Source organism: Drosophila subpulchrella, chromosome 3L, assembly GCF_014743375.2.
Source record: "Drosophila subpulchrella strain 33 F10 #4 breed RU33 chromosome 3L, RU_Dsub_v1.1 Primary Assembly, whole genome shotgun sequence".
NCBI lineage: Eukaryota > Metazoa > Arthropoda > Insecta > Diptera > Drosophilidae > Drosophila > Drosophila subpulchrella.
In genome coordinates, this window is record NC_050612.1 from 18,415,619 (window position 1) to 18,438,257 (window position 22,639).

The 22,639-nt window shown below is 38.1% G+C and overlaps 1 protein-coding gene across 1 annotated transcript; it reads right to left on the reverse strand.

Annotated features, from left to right (window-relative positions):
- Positions 1 to 14,727: 14,727 nt before the first annotated feature.
- LOC119553804 lies at positions 14,728 to 17,151 on the reverse strand. The gene is made up of 2 exons (XM_037864422.1): positions 16,384 to 17,151; positions 14,728 to 15,915 (listed from the first exon to the last, which is right to left on the reverse strand). The coding sequence occupies exons 1-2, from the start codon at positions 17,059 to 17,061 to the stop codon at positions 14,752 to 14,754; spliced, it is 1,842 nt and encodes a 613-aa protein (XP_037720350.1). The 5' UTR covers positions 17,062 to 17,151; the 3' UTR covers positions 14,728 to 14,751.
- Positions 17,152 to 22,639: the final 5,488 nt, after the last annotated feature.

The following is a 22,639-nucleotide window of genomic DNA, read 5'->3' on the forward strand; positions in this document are numbered from 1 at the left end:
TGAGTTTTTGCTGATCCGACTTACAGGAAGGTTTTTGTTTTAATGAGCTATAAAACACCTGCTTGTGCTATTTTTACATTCTTCGATGGTGGTAAAATAAGTCAATAAACTCCTTGTTCATGTTGTTCATTTTAAGTCATAGCACCCTTAGATTTAATTTTCTGATTTTATTGATTTATACCTTTAACATATAGTTGTATTTCTAGTACTTTTCCCACTTCGTCTATGTTATGTAGACCATAAGTAAAATTTCCTTAGACTCATAGTTGCAATTATAGTGCTATTTCCCATTCATCCCTTAGGGGTGCACCATAGTTTTAATTAGTTTTCTAATTAATCGGAGCAAGTTAAGCTTGGGGTTACTTCATTCCCTTATTTTTACTCTGATTATTAACGTATTTTGTTACGTGCACTGAGAATGCGTGTGCTTTGTTTATTTACTTTGAAGTACTTGCTTGGTTGGGTATTAAAAATTCATTGCTCTCAAATCCAATTAAATTTCTCATTAATATGCAAGCGAAGTGAACGCGAACACCTGCTCACATGCTTAGTCAGTGAAATATATGTCAACCACCAAAATCAAGACTTTGATCTTAAAAGTTTCGAAACACCTATGCTAATTAAACAGAGTGCGTACCTCAGTTGACGTCACAACTCTTGACCTTTGGCCTCAGCCAATAGTTGGAAGGTGGAGGAAGCATGAAATAATCATGCCGCAGCTTTTAGCCAATTTGCGGCCCATTCATTAAAACCCGCTTAGCTGGCAAAAAGCAGTGGAAAGGCCGTGAAACGAGCAGAGGGTGTAACCCACATCATGCGGGCTGTTGACATAAAAATTACGCGCATGAAAGTCAACAGGGAAAATGAGTTAAATCAACATCGTAAGCGAGCGTCATTTGCGGAGTGGAAAACGCAGTGGGAAAAACAGGAGGAAAAGCAGAAAAAAACCGCAGTGAAATTAAATTAGTTGCACAAAATGCTGTGGAGGCTTTATTCAAATGTGTGGCTACACTTAAATACTGCAAGCTCTGGGTGAAAAAGACGTTTTTTATCTATGCCAACAATGCAAAACGCTCTTTTAAATGAGCTAAATAAAGTTCAGCAGTATAAGTACCCACTTATAAAAGGATATTCAGAGTGAACCAAGTAAATTATTTACATAAAGCGGTAGGGAAACTAAAGTGCAAGTTAAGCAAACATATTGAAATGGAAACAGTTTGTATAATGAGTTAATAAGCATGAATTATACTATGGGCAAACACATGTGTAAGTAAATGTAAGGGAAATTATTTTAGATGTACTAAAGCGCATAGCTTATATTAAAAAGGCAACGACTCAGCTGAAATTTTTTAATTTCCATAAAACATTTTAAATACATATCACAAACACTCAAATCAGAGTTAAATCGTTGAATCCATTAAAAACTAGTTTTCAAATACCACCTGCTGTTTACGTTTCCATCAACTGCCACAAACTTTAAGAAGCTTTTGATTTATTTGAACAATATGCTGACAATCTAAAAAGAAAAAAACAGTAAACATTGGGTAAAAGTGTTGGTTTGGGATATAGCTAAAACGCTAAGCTCTTAAGCGAGTTTTTATTTATTTATGTAAAACGCTTTTTATGAATATTTGTTTGCAATGCATACTGAAAGCCAGCTCCTCCCGATAGTCATTCATATTTATATACAATTCAGTACATATTTTTGCTAATATTTTAAGCTGATTTCCGCATGGAATTGAACGGTAACAAAACAAGATAAGCGGCCACCATCAAAAGCCTGATTTTTTCAACGTAACCATAAACCAGGCTTATGTACAAAAAATAAACTAAAATGTGGCCAAACAATAAATAATATTTACGAAATGGCCACAAAGATTTAACAAAGTGATTGCAAAGATACAAAAGTATTTAAATTATAATGCGTAAATGAATTTGAATGGGCATTGATGAATAAATACTTTGACAAATCTTTTCATTTATTTTTCCGTGACACTCATACCATTTGTTTTTATTTGGTTTTGAGTCCCGATGACCCAGAATTCAATTGAAGCAATAATTGCAAACATAAATCAATTCTGGGCATTTAAAAATGATTAAAATATTGTACAATATTTTCGGCCAAAAAAGAGTCGAACTAATTGGTCCACCTGCCAGTTGTCAAGTCATAAAACAAAGTAAAACGTGGCTATATTGAATAAATATATAATATATAAATAAAATATGGTCGAAAAGTGAGCACAGGTGCATATTACCAACATATATAAAGCAACCATGCGCAAAATAAGCAAAAAGGTTTCCAAATTTTCCGGCATCTGTGTGAGAAATACACCAACACAAATTAAGATCCGGTCCTGGCAACTGATATAACCAAATAAAACAAGATGTATTGCCTATTTTTTGGCACAGTGAATTGCATAGCAGCTGCTTTCGATTTATTCATATTTGAGCCAAATGGAAGAGCAACAAATTTAGGGTCAAAATTGTTTTCTATTTTTTGCATACTGCAAACATCGTATTGATGGACACCGTTTCTGATTTGTTGATTGTGTCAATTTAAAATGGCGCAGAAAATATTTTCCCAATTCTATTGATTGTTATGTGGGGCATATGTTTTATTTTGCGGTATAGAGGCCATTTACTTTTTTATTCTGTTTTTATTGATTCGCCACTCAACCGAATCGAATAGATACGCTAGAGTATTTATTAGAACTGCAACAAGAACATAAAACCAATCAGATGGATCGCCAGACATGTTCAGAAACATCTGAGCGAAATTCAATTTATTGGCTTATCTTCATCATTGTCTGACTTAATTACATTTTTGGTATAGAGCGGTAATTATGGCTAATGTCACTTGTAAACCAATTACACCTGATAATATCAACATTATCATAATTCCGCTTTGGGCGTGACAATGAAAATTACCTAAATTGTTCACTATATCAGCTTTAAAAATTAGCTTGGAAAATATTTATCGATGAAAAGTAGGTATATTCTTTGAAATATATGTGTGTAAATATTTCATCAGAATCAGATCACAACTATAATTGTGCATGTTTCCTGCCATCACATTAATAACCAAAAATTTAATTAAAAAGGAACTTTTGCTAATTAACTGTCTGCCAACTAACGATATCAATTACAGCAGAATAATCAATATGTTTTATGGCAATTATGCCACTCAAATTGAATTCATAACCGAACGTTGGATTGGCACTTCCGTTTCCGTTCTATTAACACACATTTCCGGCGCATTCATATTCAAGCATGTGTAAGTTCGAAACCCACAAAAATCTATGTTCAATACTTTTGTGTTCTTTTTTTTAGTTTCTACCCCTCTTATTTTGTTGTTCATGTGGCGGCCATATAAAAGAAAGAATAAAACGAATTTCAGCTGGCGAAAAAGTCTGTAAATTAGTATGTGATATTTCGGATAGTTTGCCCTTTGGCCAAGCCAAACCGGAAACGAAAGCTGCACCGGGGAAATGGGGGGAAAGTGGGAGAAAGGAGGAAGTGGGACAGTTGGATGCAACATGACGACGGTCAGACCAATCCGACCGCAACAAAACCAAAACGCAAAAGCAAAGCGCAAACTCCAATTGCAACTAATTTCTGTTTTATGGCCCCCTCGCACAAACACACACGCACTCACTCACACATACGTGCCTTCATCACAAACACAGATACACTCACACACTCATAAGGGGAAAACTTTTGTTTGCAACGTTTGCTGCATTGGCCGCGTGGTTGGATTTTCGATACGCTTTCAATTTCCTTGCGGGCTCAGTTCCCAGCAGCGAAAACCAAAATGCTCAATGAATCCAAACAAACGAACTAAAAAAGAGCAAATAACATATTCGATATCTGGTCTTGTGTGTGGAATGAATGAAGTTGGGGATTTTTGGTTTGCCATTAAAAGGAATTTAAAGCCAAAAATGGTCAAGGCACTCATAAAAAAATTCCAATTAAATGCTTGAATGATTCAAAAGTTATATTTCAAATATATCAATATAACCATATTTATTTAATATTACCTTAAGACTATACATTTCCAGTCTTAAATATAACTTATAGAGAAAAGAAGACATTGTCTGATTGAAGCAAAGTGCTGATAATTTAATCCGATAGCAAGTCTATAAATCTATCCCAAAATTTTGATGATAAATAAATTAATTTTATCATCACTTTATTAAAATCCTTTTAAAGTATGCTTTATATTTTTTGATTCTAATTTTATTTAAACAGTTTTGCTTTGATAAATGTGGCCCATCATTTTTCAGTTGTAAAGTGGAGACCATAAACTATGGCAAATGAAGAACACGAGCACATTAATTAGATACTATATACAGTGAAAGAATCCAACCTTCTGCATCCAACTGTTTCCGTCTCGCTCTCCTGCCGGCGGCATCTTCCGTCTCACTCGCCGCAATGCGTCAGTAAACGAGCGATTAAGTGAATGATGCAGAGCTACGGCAACACTCGGCGTATAATTAATTTTAAATGAGAACGGCACTACCACGTCCTGTCACATCCGTCTACCCCGCTGACCCCCGGATCCTGCTGCCCCATATGGGGCTGCCTTGTTGTCCTGTTTATCCCACATATCCTTAACTGTCCAACGCTGATGTGTGCTTTGTCTGCCCATCTCTCTCGCTCTCCAGACGCCGACAGTTTTATAAATTTGCCATTTGTTTTATTTGCAACATTTTCGCATTCCCATATTTATTGTTTAATTACATGGCAAGCTTTAAAATTAATTACCCACTATTTTCAGAGTGTCCCACTAAGACCAGTAATTAACTTTGTTGGGTAATCGTTCGGCGGAAATAAAAGGTAATTATTTTGGGTCAACTTACAAATTCCCAGTTATTGGAAAATAAATAAAATCAATTGAGCTGATAGACAGGGTCACAACATGTTAAGTCCATTAAATAATTTCCAAATATTTTTACTGCAGCAATACAAAGCAGAGTTCTTTGATTTAATTTAATAAGGGTATTGTTCATAGAAATTATAATTTGGTTTATTTACTTAAAACATTTACTCTCAATTTTCTAGAGACCTACAAATCACATTATTATAATTAAGTAAAAATATAAATCAACTTTTCCATATCCATATTCCATCAAATTTTGATGTAGCCAATATAAAAATCTCTAAACCATATATCACAGGTTGAAGCTCATCAAAAAATACTTTGTTTCAAATAGATTTTCCTACAACTAATAAACCTGGCTTTTTTGGAGTACTACACTAGTAAAACCAATTGTGCTTGCACTTCAAAGCATTTTCGCAGTGGCTTGAATGTTTTTCATATTTTGCATTTTGGCAGCCCCTTGACCTGTTCCAAAATAAATGTGTGTGTAACGACCAAAAAGCCTTTTTGACTATTTTCGTCAGCATGTAAATATTATTTTTATACTTTGCCATGCTGGGAACAAGCACACACTCACTCCCCCCACGTCGCGCCCATGTCAAAAAAGTTTACACTGTGCAAAGAGTTGGGGCAACACAAGCACGCACACTTTGGGGTTGCCTGTTTATTCAATCAACAACTGGGGATGGGATGGGGATGGAAAGGGTTGTACTTTTTTTGGGGTGTGAGGGGCCGGGACTCAATGCCACAATGCAGAAGGACATGACAAACGCAAGATGACAGTTGCCATGTTGAAAAGTGTCACAGCTACACACACTCACTCTGAGGTTATCTGTCCATGCAGGAGGTTTTGCATTTGTCCCCACGCCACAGTGAGTGCAAAGTTTTTCTACTATTTAAATCATGACAGTTTATCTAAGCAAAAAAAAAATGTTGCCCACTCCACTCGGACTTCATCTCCGAGCAACGGAAGCCGCAACAGTTGCCACACCTTCTTGAACAACACCCATCCCATCCGAGAAGACAATCCCCATCCCCTCCAAAACCACATTTTCTCGCTGTTTTTGGCATCTTGTCAAGTTCCCGTCAGTTGGCCGCAATTTTCTTGTTTCTTTTCTGCTCCCCAGCCTGTTTCCTTTTCATTTTACCTAAAACTTTGCCATTTCCATTGCGTGAGTGGCGATAATATAACATTTCTTTTAGGTTTCCTCCTCCCCCATTTACTAAGAAATTCGTTAAGGTTCCACAAAATCAAAAGGAAAATCAAAAATAATTAAGTGTATTAAGTTTTGGCGGGGGGAAATCAAAAGAAAATGTTAATTTTCTGTATCAGACTGAATGGCGGCTCAGCGCAAGAGGTCGTAAATTAACGCCCTATGTAAATGACTTAAATACTATATAAACGCAGGGAAACTTTCTTTCACACCTGCGACCCCATTAACCTGATAGAGTCTGAGGCCAACTGAAGGCCAAAAATGGATGCGCAAGTTCGCTAATCAAATTAGCGGCTGTTGTGATTTATAGACCGCACCCTCGAATTTCCAGAGAGCTAACTTTTAATTTATGCAACTTAATTGAAATGCCGTAAAAAATCGGGTAAAACGAAGGCAAAGGCGAAAACGTGTAACTAAATTTATGCGTCCTTCATCCTTTTATTGGGTTAGTTTGCCCAACTAGAATTTACAGGGTAACTGAAGGTGGTTATAAGGAAAACGAAGGATGCTAAAAAAAATTAATGCCAGATACTTAAAATAAATAATTTGATAGCAATTTATATATTTTGTAGCTGACTAAGATATAAATATTTTAAAAACCTGTTTTGGGATTAATTTGATATATAAATTATTAACATGGTTAATATAAATAACTGTGTTTAATGGTATTATATTTATTTTTATTTCTGATTTTCTTAATTTCACTTTACGACCATGGCACCATGACTTTAAATTTTAAGAATCCCACTTTAGGGTAACTTTTAACTGTATTTAATAGTGTATTGTACAAATGTTTCATATGATTTTCTTAATTTAAGAAATCTATTTTTGGGTATCAACTTTACGACTATGGCACTCCAACTTTCTCTTTGATGCGTGCTAGCAACTTTCGTGCGGTGTGTCGTGTTAATGAACTTGGCTATGAGGGGCGAAATCGATTAGCCAAAATGCCCTCTCGCGACTAGTTGAAACTTCCCTCTGAAATCATTCGCTTGATGTTTCGAATTAATTAAAATTCTGTCAGGAGCAGCGAGAGCGCGGAACCGAAGGCAAAACAAGGTACATAGGTGCAAGTCAGGCAAATTACATACATTAAGTATACGCATTGTGTACAAGATAATTCTGATGCCGGAAATTACCAGGTGAGTCAACAATTCCTCTCATTTTTTCTGGTTTCCTCTGCGAGCGGTTACCATTTTTTTGTTTCTGTATGTTCGCGTATCAAGGCAACCTTTTTGAAACGCATAACAATAACGAAAATTTGAAAGAGATAAAAGACTTGAACGTGGGCCGGAAAACGGAAATGATTATTTCAGCTCCTCCGCCATCTTCCTTTCCGAAAATGGTCGATGAGGGGGCGGGGCCAAGGGGGCGTTAGCGTCGGCCATTGTTGTCATTGCCCCATTGTTCCATTACAGAATTTTGTGCCGCTGATGCTGCTGCAATTTCATTTGGCCCGGCCTTTTTCTTTCTTGGCCGTTATCAGTGACAAACGGCCGGGCTCAGGTCGTAAACGGGGGGCGGGGAGATTGGTGTTTCGGCTCAGTTCGTGGCGGACAGGCACACAATTTACACATTTAAAATTCAAATAAAGTCATTTGCATGCAGACGAAATGAGCGGCTCGGCCATCTGGACACTGTCGCAACATATGCGACGCTGTCTGACCTTTGAACTCGGCCACTCGACCACTCGTCCCCGCCCCAGTGTTTTTTTGATTTTGTACATTTGTCATCATTAGTGACCCGACCTGGCGGCTGGCCCCAAAAACAAAAAGGTAGACCAACGAATTTCGCAGGGAAAACCCCGTGGCAAATGGCTAAATGAAGCGACAGCCAGAACTGGCTTAGCAAAGTGGATTTTACTTTGGGATTTGAGGTGAGGGAACCCCAAAGAGAAGGTGCCATATTTATGCAGAAAAGTTACAGGAGTTCCTGACAAATTTTTATAATATTTTGATACCTCTGAGTGCTCATATTTCAGGTTCTCCAAACAATTTGCTCTTACTTTAATTTTTATGAAGAACCAAAAAGAAATATTTTATCTTTTGATATTGATCGGCTACTGGCACTAAGCTGTCTGTTCCATGTTTTGACAGGCTTGCCAGGCAATTTCAGAGTCCGCCACTAATCCAGACAAACTCGGCTTAATTACTTACAAGCAAATTGAAACCATAAATAAATAAAATGCGTTGAAACGAAAACTTCAACGGTCGAGGGAAAAATATATATGTGGACCAAAGCGGTGAAGAGAAGGCCATCTAATACACATATTGATAACTTAAGCCAGATGATTTACGGCCCGGTCAATCAACAGAAGGAGCAGCGAATACGGCCTTAGTCCCCTGGCTAAGTCCTATCGATTTGACTTTTGATTGATATTTGTATTGGGCTTACCGGGGGTATTTGGCTGGGGTTCCGTACAGGTTGTCGGGTTTTAGGCATAAATCCCTTAAATGAAGTTAGAAAGTTGCCGCTACGGCTTAAGCGTATCAATTTTAATAAATTTCCGCATGTTCCGCCATTAATTTCAGTTAATTTGCCATTTTTCATGCTTTGCCACACGACACATTCGGCACGCTACTGCCATTCTGCAAGGACCTTTGCATACAGCACCGCCCGTTCATCAATGACACACGGCGAAGAGGGCCCGTAAATATCCTCGGAGGCAGCCAATATGTTTACACGCACAGGGGGCTTTGGCTTTGGCCAGGAGATTTCCGCTTCCGCTGGCAGCCTGCTCAATGGATCATAAATTTCGCAATGCAACGTAATTCTTTGCCAGGTTGAGGCTTTCCGAAAACCAGACGAAGAGGATAGTAGGGGCTTGGGGCAGCTACAAGTTGGCCATTTGTTGGCGCTTTGGCTAATAGTTGGCAAAAGTTTAGCCCCATTCCGGGCCGAGATGAAGGACATCACGACTGGTGGAATAAATATTGAAATTGCCAGAAAAGAAAACTTTCAAGGCACTCTCTCAATATGCTACAAAGCAAAACTTTTTCAAGACGGACGGCACTTGCTATTTTGAAGTTTCTGCGCTTGGCCAGAGGAGCTAATTTTCCCCGCCGGTTAATTATTCAAATGGACAAGTAATCTCCCATTTTATGGCAGTCTCACGGAGCTATGCTTTTCGGTTCGATTGGGAAAAAGGAGTTTTTCGGAGGATTTCACCCTTATTCGGTTTAGTAATTTCTATATAAAGGCTCTGACCTCAGTGCTCGATGTTCTGTTTTCGGTGCTTAACATTGAAGTGCTTTCCTCGGCAATTGTTTCACAAATGAATGGAGGCTGAACTTTTTGTGGTCCTTGGCCATTGACCAGCTGCTGCCCTATTGATTTTATTCCCTTTATGTTCGACTCTTACCTGCCTCGGATTATGGATGGCTCTTTGGCCGGAACTTAATGGAGATCAGGCCAAATTGTATGCTGAGCCAATCAATTGGTGGGTAGAATACCTAATTATTCGGCAAGGTATTTCCATCCTTTGTTCTTACAATGATTGCAGTTGAAAAAATACATTCAATTACATATATTAATTATTTTAGTTGAAGAATATGCTTATGCACTTAGTCACACTTACTTACCAAGTGGTAATGAAGTTTTTTCGATTGCCCATTGCAAAAAGCTAACGTTTATGAAGCAAACAATACTGTTGAGGTGTCACATACAACCAGCGGCGTTTACCAAAAACTCCGAAAATAAACGAAATGAGATATGGCCGAAAAATTATGCGCAGGAAAATATTTTGATAGAGGCATTAAAAGCAGCTCAGTGCCGCCGGGATAAACCATTGAAATGTGTAGAGCAAAAAGTGAAATCGAAACGCCTGAGGGCATATAAAATGCACACAACTCGCGCCGGCAAACACACTCGTTTATCATACGAATTATTCAATTGAAGCAAAAGCAACCGCTGCATTTGGCAGCTGAGGGGATTTTTCACGTGGCTCGTTTTCCTTTTTCCGTATATTTTTTTTGGCCAACAGGCCCTCGATCTTTCGGCGGCTTGCCAAATGTGGAAAACCCGATAATGACGCGGATGATGAACGCCTGCCACGGCCACATTCGCATCAGCAGTCGGTTTCGCATCCAAGTGGCCTTGGCGGTGATTTAACTGCTCACGGACCGAGTGAAATATAAAATCAACTTCGACTTGGTTGGCTGCGAAGGGCGGGAATCGAATGTGGGCATGGGAAAATCCATTGACCAATCCACTACGAAAAAACCTCGGGTGTAATTAATGTTGAATGAAGTGGCACTGAGTCCTTTTATGAGTTCGCAAATCTTGCAGGTCGGCTACAGTTTCGACTTGGCAGGTGCTCATTGTGGGTTAACAGCATTTTAAAAACAAAATGTATAAAAATGCATTACATAGTAAAATACATTTTAAAATATATAAATAATTTGTAAGCATCAACATTAAAAATCGCTGAAGGTCGCATTACATGCACAAACGACTTCAAAACAATAGCCTTGCTGATATTTTATATTTAAAATTAATAAATAAATTATCTCAAAATATATTTATGATATTATAACTAGTCTAATTATAAATTCAATAAATTATAAATTAATGAAAATTTTAGTTTTATTTATTTATGTTATTATTATTTATTTACATAATTAGTTTTAGTCAAACTTCCTTAACACAAATCTGAAATCCAGGAAGTTGGAAGTCGAATAAATGAAATAGATTGTATGAGCATTTATATATTACGTGTTGAGTAGGGTTACTTAAACTATAGTTCGCTTAAAATGGGATGGTATACTACTTTTTTGATTAATGTAACTTCTACTTATCACTTACAAGCTCTTCAGTATCAAGATAATCTTGGTTTTTTAGACTCTACCAAGAACGCTTCGACGCAATGCCTGAAGGTACTATCATACCCTTCGAATTGCCCCGAATTGACCGCAGCCGCAATCAATTTTGCCCTCTTCTCGCTTTTTTTTGCACTTGCGGTTTCTAATTAAGTGTTGCAGATACTCGGAAAATGCAATTTGCACACACACACACACCAACTTTCTCACTGGGTGCGGCGGCCCTATCGCCAGATGGCGCTAATGAACTTCCGCTGTCAAATGAAACGCTTACCATGCAAATCGCGCCATTTTCAATAATTGAAGACGCCTGCCACCGCATTGTTATTATCATTTTCATCTTGTGCTTCCGCCACTCGACTGTTTCACTTTTCCTTGGCTCATTCGTATTTTTTCGACCTTTTTTTTTGTAAGGGGAGTTCCGCACATGATTCACATCCGTTTAACGGCATTTTCTTCTCGATGGCCCCAGAAAGTAGGCAACAGTTTTTTCGTTTTTTTCGCCTGCGTTGTCGTTCATTTGCTGCTTCTTTCAGTTGGCGCCGGCAAATTGCTCGCATTTAAATGCAAAAATTGTCGGCACGTCTAGGTGTTCATGATGTCCCACCTGCCCGAACACCTTTGCCCCTCCTTCACCCCCTCCCCCCCCTCACTTTTACCCTCTGTTTTTCATCTGAAAATTTACTGCTGCGCGTGCGTTTTCATTTGCTTTTACTGTCTTCGCTCTATCTTTCATTTCGCTCTGGGTTTTTATTTTTTTGGATTTTATTTATTTGCCCAAGATTTATGTCACATGCAGGAAGACAGGGCCTGTCGTAATATTTTCGCACGAACACACACGCATACACACGCACACACCTGTGGGTCACATACGCAGCCGAAAGGTGTGTGCGTGCGCGTTATGAATATGTATGTGTTCATTATGTGGAAAGGGGTGGCAGGGTGGAATTTTTTGTTTTTTCGCAACTGCGGAAATGTTCCACAACTTTGGACTGGCATATGAATTATATTTTAATCATCCAGCCAGCCTTAGTCGGTGTTTCCGCATTTGCATTGTAAAGGACTGAACGAGGGACCGGAGATCTAAGTTTTTGAGTTCATTGAACCCAGGGGTTAATGACACCATTTATTCGAGGTGGTCAAATCATAAAATGGTCAATTTATTTGAGTATTTAAGTTAAGTAATTATACAAGAAGTCCAGCTCTGGAAACTGTCCTAAAAACCATTTTATTAATTTGAGACTCTTTATAATTGGAAAATTAGTTATAATTTAAATAATTATTAGAAATTTAAAAATTTAAGAATTTGAATATAAAAAAATTTATTTTTGAATTTTTAAGAAATATCTTTGTGGGACTTACTCTTTAAATTTAAAATAATTTGGGTTCATAATAAACTTGGAAAATATATTAAATTGATATTTATGTATATTTAAAGAAATTTATTTGTGGGACGTCAACATTTACCAATACCAATATTTAATTTTACAAAATTTATGAACAAACTACGTAGTTCAATATTTATTATATAAGTACTTCATGAATAAATATGCAAAGCAGCTACTCAAATAAAATATTTTGAAACAAATAACCAAATGCCAACATTCCCTGATAATCAACAGTTTCAACGACAATTAAAATATGGCTGGCAGCAAAGTGCGTTAATGAATTGCAGGTAATGACAAAAGGTTATGCGTATAGAAAATGCCATAAAATTCGGCAAATTAAATGTTGAAATTGGAAAATTTACGGCAAACTGCACTTGCAAATTGTGAATTGGCAGTGGTCAGGGCTCAATTGGCTGGCCCGCAGTGAAGTGCTTTGAGCCCGGGTTCATTTGGCAGCGGGCCCTGTCACATTTTCAGAGCATTTCCCACCCAAGTCCGCTTGTGTTTTGCGTTACGGCCGATTTAATCTGCCGTCGGAGCCCTAACAACATGGCCAACAATTAAGCCGTGCGTTCAAATTCAGTGCAAATTTCCTATTTATCGGTGCTACTATTGCCGGCCATTGTTGCCTGGCAAAAAGGCTCGATGCTCTGGGCCTTTTTCGAACCGCAGGCGCTCATTTCAGTCCCGAAAACGACTCCCGGGTGCCATTGAGAGGCCCTGACAACCGAAAGTATGGAGCCGATACCCCTCCATCGGATTCAGTGACTAACTGCCTCGATTTCAATGCTTTTCGATCGCCATAGCTTTTAATTCAAAATACCAGAGTGCTAATTTGTTTCCGGAATTTGGTAGCAATATGGTCTAATTAGTGAGTCCGACAAAGTGGCACAAGTTTTGCATCTACGAGTATGTGGGTCATTGGCTTCGGACGCACCCTTAATCTCTTCCATTTTCTGATTGAAATCGAATGGCAAACAGGGGCGAACTTAATGAAATGTCAGCACTAAACTAGCAGCAAACTGGCAGAAGGCAACATGTGAACAGGAAAAGCGCATTTGCCCAGTGAAGCAGAAGAAAATCTCCGCAAAGAAAAGCGGCAAGAAGTGCTGAATGAACACAAGTGCAAAGCGTTTTCCCAGGGTTTTTGTGCTTATGAATAGCTCACCTGTTGTATAAATTTCCCAGCATATAGACGAGAGAATCTTAATGAATTGAGCATGTTTATGTTGTGTAGACCCATAAGCAAGCATCTTAAAATTACAGGACGCATTCAAGTATTATAAAGGAATATATATACACAAAAGTCTACATTTCGAACCATTTTCCCTGTTGGAATCAGATGTTTATCAATATATGACTACCTGCAATAACGGAAATTATTACCTACGGAAATATTCTTCAACCATATATCAATTAGTTATATTAGGAATTCGATGTGACAGCATATGAGCCATAAATCACCATGCAAAGCCCACAAAACGAATCGTAACTGCCTTATTGGACAGTAATGATAGCATCCGGAGATATCGATACTCCAAATATCCGGCTAATTGCATAGAGTTCAACTTTTCACTCACTGCTAATGAAGCTTTTGGCTGCACTCCAATTACCAAATAAACAAAATGTAATTAGCAAATCATGGCCATAAAAACCTGTCGTTCATAACAAACACAAAAATAAAACTTTTCCTAAAAAGTTTTCAAATAATTTGCATTCTGTGTGCTGGGATTGTGGGTTAATATTACAAAACAAAAACCAGAGTTTCGGTCCATTTTTGCCATTAACAACTGTGTGCAGTTTGCAAAGCTATTTTTTTGGTTTCATCTTTTGATTGGGTAATGGAAGTGATATGAGATCTAAAAATTCTAAGTTCATTTAATAATTTAAAGAAAGTAAATAAATACCTTTCCTTACTTTTAAACATTGCCAATCATCAGTTCACTTCAGTTAAGCCCTAACCAACTTCTCAACAAGCTGACCTATCTGGCATCGCAAATTGCAGCTCATCTTCGTTGTTGGCCATGGCTCACTGACTTTTAAACCAATATGTAAAGGGAAATACAAATAAAAATAAAGTAACGAAGTTGTTACAAACAGTACAAACAAGTGAACAATAAAACCACTTAAAAAGCAAGCAGCAGAAAATTTCCCCCAACCCTGAGAGCCACTGACACCCACATATAAAAACTAACACGCAGAACAGTGAAAGCAGAAGAAATGGCAGGATCCGGAGGAGTAGTTACAGCAACAAGCAGGAGTAGTCGGAGTGTCTGTCTGCCCCATATAAAAAGCAAAATAATTGGCGTGTCAGACATTTTGTTACGCCCAATTTAAGTGCTTCCATGTTGGATCCGAAAAAAAAATAGAAATTCGGTTTCGGGAAGTGCGAACCCTAACCCAATCACCTCCAAATGAAAGACCACAAATGTGAATGGAAAATTTAATTGAATTTAAAAATATTCCAACGAATCAGTTGTTAAGGTGGTTTTAGAACTACGGTTTCCGGTTGATGATTTGATTGGAAAACCTTTACGGGAATCTGTATAGTAATGTGCAATAGAATATCTAGCCGATAATCCAGCGGAATCTGTTTCAGAATCTGAGCGAATATATCTAGCAGAATCTGTTTCAGAATTTGTGCCGGCATATCTAGCGGAATCCGTTTCAGAATCTGTACGGGCATATCTAGTGGAATCTGTTTCAGAATCTGTTCGGGCATGTGCAGCAGAATCTGTTTCAGAATCTGCGAGGACATATCCTACGGAATCTAAAACGCTATTTCGATATGGTTTCTTATAATTTGCAGAGATTTCCTGGCAGGAGTCTGTGGAAGATTCTTCAGTGGTATCCGTTGAGAATTCATCAGAAGTTTCCATGGAAGAATCCGAAAAAAAGACCGATTTTAAATCACCTTTGAAGCCGACATTCGAGTTATTGTTAAAAATTCCTTCTTCATCCGTATCAATACCAATAAATCCAGGAGACGACATAAAATCGTCTTCTTCCTCACATTTAAATTCTTTAGACGCGGTCAAAGTAGATGTTTCGGCCGACTCACTGTCAGGATCATAGACAGCATCACTATCAGATGACTCCGAATCGTCATAAAAATAATTATGTTTCGAAACATACACCGGGGACTTGCTTCCAGAATACACTGATGTAGAAGGTTCGTGTATCAAGTCCTTACGCTTTTTGGAGTACACTTCATGGGGGCTAGTCTGTCTTATCCGAGCCAGAAAAGCATCAGGTGATTTTCGAATACACTTCAAATAGTAGAGGAATACTTCAATGTTTATATCGCAGCAGCCGTTTCTTTTAAGATAAATTCCATAAGGACACAAGGGGTCCCGTATCCAAGTGCGAGTTCTCCATCTATTGCTATTTGACATACGATGATTCATACGTCTTTCGCGCTTATCTAGGATTCCATGAAAAATCAAGGTACAAATCTGATCCGCAAGGTGTGGCCGCAAATTCTTGAGATTATTCCCGAAACGAAGAAGAAATGCATTTGGCATCATATGGAACCTTACCAAGCACATGACACGAAAAATGTATATTTTACGTCTTTGATAGTTGGACTCAAGCCATAGTAGAGCTGCATAAAAAACCTGTAAGCCAGATAAATGTTGATAATTAAGCTGTTTGTAAGAAAATACATAAATCAAGAAGATAAGAAAATAAATGTTCATATATATTACATTTTGAGCTCATTTCTACACAGAAAACTCTATAAATATTTAAGATCAATTGTAAAAAAAACTCACACTGGTAAAATTAAAATATGAAAATATTTTATTTAACAAAAGTTTTAAATTTGAATTTTATTAAAAGATTTTATGTTGTAAAATATTTAAGCTTAATATGACCAACATCAAAACTAATATTTTCTTCCTTGATTTAAATATTATCTGATTATTATGACAATTTATTACGTTATGCATTGAATATGTTTTTGTATTTAGTTTAAATATTTTATATAAAATTTTGAATTCAATAAAAAGATATTTATTTTTACTTTTCCATTATGTATCATAATTTAACTTAATAAAGTGTAATACTTGAGTAAAGAGTCTTACCTCGATCTCGGATTGCACGGCCAAGCCATCGGAACGGAGCAGATCGCACAGGCTGTAGACATCCATCCTCAGAAAACCCTTGGTGCAGACCAGAGCAAGGAACGCCTTGCCGGCCCTGGCCAGCATCATATCGGCCATGGCCTTAATGCCCCTGCGTTTGGCCTCCCAGAAGCACGCGAAGGCCTTCAGATCGGAGAAGTGCCTGTGGTCGTCCAGGCGCTGGAAAAGGCTCCTGGCCAAAGGGGCGCACTTCAGCAGATCTGTGGCCACTAGAAGATCCAGCAACTGGCTACGGTGACAGTAAATCTGATCAGTGATCATCCAGCCGTAGGCCATTTCAAAGCACTCGTTGTTCATCACACCATTGGGAAACCTGACCAAATCACCCCGCTTGAGGTTATTGCTAAAAAGCCGGCAGTAGATGCGGAGTATTAAGACTTGGCACTTGTACACTGTATTGCCAACTACCACATGGGCATGAGGTCCAACGTTTTTCTCAAGGACGAGCTGCAATCTTTTGATCAGCGGCACCTTTCTCTGAAACACCACGTGGCTGAAGCGCAAGTGCGCCATGTGATTCTTAAACACATCGTACATATAATAAGACTCGTAGGGCTTGCTTTTCTTCACTTCCTTCCTCCTCTTAACCTTTCTTGGACCAATTGGTTTATAGTTCATGATGACAAATATTTCGTTTTTTTTCAAAATTTACAAATATACATATGTAAAACTGATATACTAAAGAGTGTTAGGCAGGTGATGATTGAACATATTTTAAAAGCTTACGCTGATAAAAAAAAATGTATTCTTGCCCATTAAATTGATTAAGTGGAAATCATTATGTTTATATGTAAATTAATTTTTTTTTATAATTATTAAACTGTTTAATGTATATAAACCAACAATGACAGCACAAATTGAAATTGAATTGATTAAGTGGCCACCCATTTTCGCAAATATTTATATGAATATTTTAATAATTTTATTGTCAAGCCATTTATGTTGATAGGCGAGTCTAAAGAATTCTTACAAATTAATCAAGTGCATTCGGTTGGCATATTGACAATGTCCTCGCATCCATTTCCCCTCACTAAATGCTGCCGTGCGGTTGCTGGTCGATCGAATTAAAATTCAATAATTTGCCATAATATGATTGCATTAATTAAATACCAAAATGTTCGATTGGTGAGTTGCAGCATTTAAATGTTAATAGTCATTCGATGAAGAGTAATAAATGCAAGTCAGCCGAACAACAAAACCCCGATGTAAATCACCATTCTGGCATGCTTAATTTAATCAACGGTTCAAACGCAATCAATCTTGTATTTAAATAAAAAAGAATCGCAAACCAAGCTGAAAATACTTGTGAATATTTTACATCCAGAATAATCTTTATGGCCCGAATGGTGTTTATCAAATTTTGAAGAGCCGAAACTGTTTCAAATATTTCCCTAAACCCCATTTAACCTCGTTCAAAAAACAAACTAGCAGCTAGCTAAGAGCCGCTTTGCATGTCTCCACAACATTTAGCAGACCCCGGCATATAATTACACACACACACACACGTTCGAAAACACAATATGTCGCTGCAACTCTGCGCACTTCCGCTTAAAACCTTTTACTTCCGGCTGGCAGGACTCGAAAAAAGTACACAACTAGCCCGAAATAGCCAAACTTTATCCGCACATTGCATGTGCCACGCAAATGCAAATTTTATATACCATACCTACTAGCATTCCTTTTTCGTAAGGCTCTTCGCGATTTAAATTTTATAATATTAAATGCTCCGAAAGTGTGCCACACAGATACTAAAGCCGACTGCCTCGGCTGGGGATCGTGGCATTCAGGGGGCATTATCGCCATGTAAGTTATGGCGTCAAAAAGCAATCAATTTTTAATTTTGCGTTTCATTAAAAATGCAGCCGGGGCGCAATTAAAATTATCGCCTGCATTAAACATACGGCGTAGTCAAGAGCAACGATGAAGGTTCGATTTGGGTGTTGGCCAGCTCGAAAGTTAGTCGGCGCTTAAATGACAGTAACCAAAATCTGGTTTTGTTGCAATCAATCATGGCCGGGACGCGGGGCGGTGGGTGGTGGTTTGGTTTCGGGTCAGGGGTCGCTGTGTCGTTGCTGCTCGCTCAGCATCATCGGTAATTGGAAATAGGTGGCATCGTCATCGTGATTGCGCGGTCATCCTGTCCGCAGCAACATAGACACGACCTGACACTCACTACTGATACAGCACTATTTACATTGCGGTAAAAATAATAGCAATGTCTCTTATAAATGTTATAATAAGTAACAGGTTCAGTAAGCAAGTATTTTTGGCAACTCTAATAATAAATAAAGGAATCTGTACAGCATCTAAAAATTATCTTTTTAGAAATTATGAAAATTAGTGGCTTCGTTTTTAATATTATATTATAATAACATTTGTTTAATCTAAAACATTCCTAATATTATACATCAGTATATAATAATGAGTTCCTTAAATTATCTTGGATATGTGGCTCTTTAAACTTCAATCGTTGATTCATATTAAATCAACTCATTAAGTTCTAATTTTTTTAAAGAGTTTTATAGCACATATTGTTATGACAACAGCTGTGTGCAGCATTTATCGCTCGCACACATGCAATTGTTGCAACTGCGGTTGCGGCCCTAAAAGTTCCGTTCGGATATCGAACGCTCGTTTCAATGGGTTTATTAGCATGCCTCTGTGGCGTATGAGTGATATTTCAATAATGAGCATTCAATAAATTGACAATAATTATCGCCGGACATCATATGACCAATTTGTGTCGCTTCCGAACAAACGACAATTGCCGTATGGTACATTCGATAAACAGTATACATCACTTTTATTCAATGGCTTTTAAGCCGTCGATTAAAATAATTAATCCAAAAGACTGCAATAATCAGTACTTACTAATTGTTTTCATACACCTACAAAACAAAACACTTGTTAAATTGTCACTAAAAACATTTTAAGAAGTTTAAAATTGATTAATATGTCTGTATAACAGTACTTACTGTAAGAGCTTGCAAAAGTGACAAATTTTCCAACCTGATTACCCCGTCAAGATGGATTGTCCAACATTATTCAATTGACAGATTAAACCCTCCGATGAAAGCACGTTGTATTTGCGTTTAGCCAGCAGATCAAAGGTGTTGACCTAGCCTTTTGCCAAATCACTTTCCATTAATTTAGTCGTTGCGCAGTGAAAAATTTGATTACCCAAAACTGTGGACACGTCTGCTGGCTTGAAATTACAGGGACATGAAATTTAATCATTCTAATTTGTGGAGTTTATGAAGTTTATTGCTCACGCTTAATAGACACAAATGCTAACAGATTTTTTGGGGGCAAGTGGCGGCGTTACTTCAAGTTGGTCCCGCCTAAAATAACACCATTCCATTACCCCACATTTTATGGGATAATACTGAATTTGTAATACACTTCAATAAAATATAAATCAATTTATTATTCATCAGAGTAAGCATTGATATGCACAACTTTCAAATTTATTTTATTTAGGTTTCTAAAAAAGTATTTATGGTTTTAGCCCAGTTGATAAACTTTTGGGAGAGGGTATTTTATATTCTTACAGCCCATGTACATTTTAGGCATTTGTTTTTTATGCTGGAAAACCCACCAACATTATTTCCTCTCCGTCGCGTTTCTGGACGCTTTCCGCTGTGGCGGTTTTTCCTTTTCGCTTTAGCTTTTGTTTTCCAGCTTTTCGCTATGAAGCACATGGAGCTTAGGCTTGGACCCCACTACGTGCGGAAATGTGTCTAAATTGTGTGTAAAAATTTCGCCATCCCGTTGTTATTACATTTTTTGCGCCCCTCGGCCGCAAGTTGGGGTGACACCATATGGCCTCGGCAGATAAGGCTAAGTATTTGATGGACAACGGACTAGCTTTTGTAAGTGGTTCACTCAGAAGGGGCCAAAGGAATATTGAAAATTAATTTATGGTAGAAGGTTTTTTGGACACAAAAATGTAAAGAGTGTTTGGTTTGATAGAACAAATTTAAAGATTTTTGAAAGTACATTTGAAATAATAGGTCTTATAAGCGCTGTATCAGAAAGAGTTTTTCTCTAATTGCTTAAAAGCTAATCCATTTAAAACAATACCTTTCGAAACTTCCCACTCTAAAATTCAACGAAGCATTTCCCCAAAATAGCCCTAAGACAAGATTGTTACAATCTAGTCTATTACTTTTAAACGGTTCCAGACCAAAGCCAATTATGTCCTATCGTTTTGTGTGGACCACAATATCGCTGGGCCCCCCCACCAATCTTACATAACATTTTCAATTACCATTTCGGTGATTCGGCCAGGACCACATCCCCTTTTCCTCGACCCTCGCCACGAATGGGGCAAGTTTAGCTACGAAATTGAGACATGTTGTTTGAGTACATTTTGTGGTTTTGACTCTGGCAGCAGGGCTGTGGGAATTTTCGTGTTTTGTGTATGCAATTTTAAATGCACATCGCAGCTCAGCCCAGTTTGGCTCAGTTCGGTTTGGTTTGGTTTGTTTTGGTTCACCCAACCAATTCCCAAGACCCATGTTGCTGTAACGAGCCGCCTTTGTTTGCTAAAAACTTATCAAGGCTATGGTCAGTACTTGGACTGGGGCCATGGAGTACTCAGAATGGAGAGTGGGTCCTGAGCCCAGGGTAAACAAGGAGCAAATGCCTGCAATGATCATCCTACAGCTGTGTCCTGCCTCCTCTGGCCTAGTCAATTTTTATACAGACTGTCGATTCTGTGTGGGTGGAATGGAACCTCCGGCCAGATTTCTATGCTCCTTTGGCCATTGTCCTGGGCACTGGGACGTGTGTACTTTAAAGGTCTTGGCAGTCACTTCCACATGATTGGGCAATTCACAATCTTTTTCATATGGCCGCCCCGGCTGTTGTCTAAGCTGATGACTCAATTAACTGCCAAACGTGCTTTTGTGAGCTGTCAGTTGGAAAGGCTTAGATCCCCGATTGCAATTAGCCCATATAATCACTGGTACGAAAATGGATGCTGATAGCCAGGGATTATAAGTCGATGGATTAATTAAAAACTAGCATTTGTGAAAAGGCAAGACTTTCCATAGGGATTGTCTTGATTTTTTTCTTTTGCAAAATTTTATTGAACATGAAATAGTTTTGATATGAAAATCCATAAAAATTTAAGGACTTTTAAAACTGTGTGTATCTCTACAGTTTTGCCATAAAAGGTATTCAGTTTTTCTGATTATGTTAAAAAATTTCTGCTGCATTCTTTTGAAACACCTGTAATACGCCAGCATTTTGCAGCTCAACATTTTAAACATTAAATCTTTAATCGAGGCAAGGTTGGGAATTAAATGGAACGTGCAAAATCCATGGCCAGCAAAAAGCTGTCATCGAAAGCAGAACAATAAATATGCGCTGCTCATGATTAATGATTTGCACGCACAAGCGAACTAACCGAAAAAACAGCCAAATTCTTGGCCAACTTGAGAGCCAAAAAACAGGCAAAAACAGGCAACAAAACCAAAACAACAACTCCTGGGCGGGCATTCAGTTTTGTTTGGCTTTGCGGGCAGCGTAGCGTGTATTAAGGGAATTAAAATGTTATTATATAAAACAAGGACCAGGGTCCGAGCCAGATGAAGACGGGCAGGAGGTGTGGGAAATGCGATGGCAACGCTGTTGCCACTGATCCAGGATAACGACGTGATAATCACACCCATCACAGCCACTCAGACCCAGCATATGATGGACGATTCCCAGCCAGGTTGAATAGGACAAGGACTGCCAGGTGACTTGTACATAATTCCAGCACTTTTAGTAAAGAACTTAATTTTACGCTCCTGCATTTCCCAAATGAAAAGTCGGATTCTCCCCCCAAGCCGACGACCCTGACAACCTTTGTCTGGCTTTAATAAGTTTGCTTAGTTCCAGCCAGAAAAGCACTGAAGCGGGCACTCAGTTGGCTTCCTTTCAAATATCCTTCCATATTCCATATATCCCGAGGTTTTTGTCTTTCATGCTGTCTCAAATTGCGTTGTTCTGGGGCTTCCTTTGTTTTGCATTGTTGTGCAACGAGTGCGAAAAAGTTAATGGGTCAACTCGTTGTTTCGTCTCGTCGTTTTCTCACGATGTTAAGGAATTTTTAATTAGCCTTAGGCCCAAAATAAATGTTTTCGAGCTTATAAATGTTACACATTAAATTTTTTTTTTTAATTTTTTGAAGAGAAATGTATTTTAA

What these genes read in the sequence shown, in the direction of transcription:
- LOC119553804 (XM_037864422.1), bottom strand. Translation starts at nt 17,061, where the DNA reads ATGAACTATAAACCAATTGGTCCAAGAAAGGTTAAGAGGAGGAAGGAA. An exon ending in CCGTGCAATCCGAGATCGAG is followed by an intron (nt 15,916 to 16,383) that starts GTAAGACTCTTT and finishes TCTGGCTTACAG; the next exon opens with GTTTTTTATGCAGCTCTACT.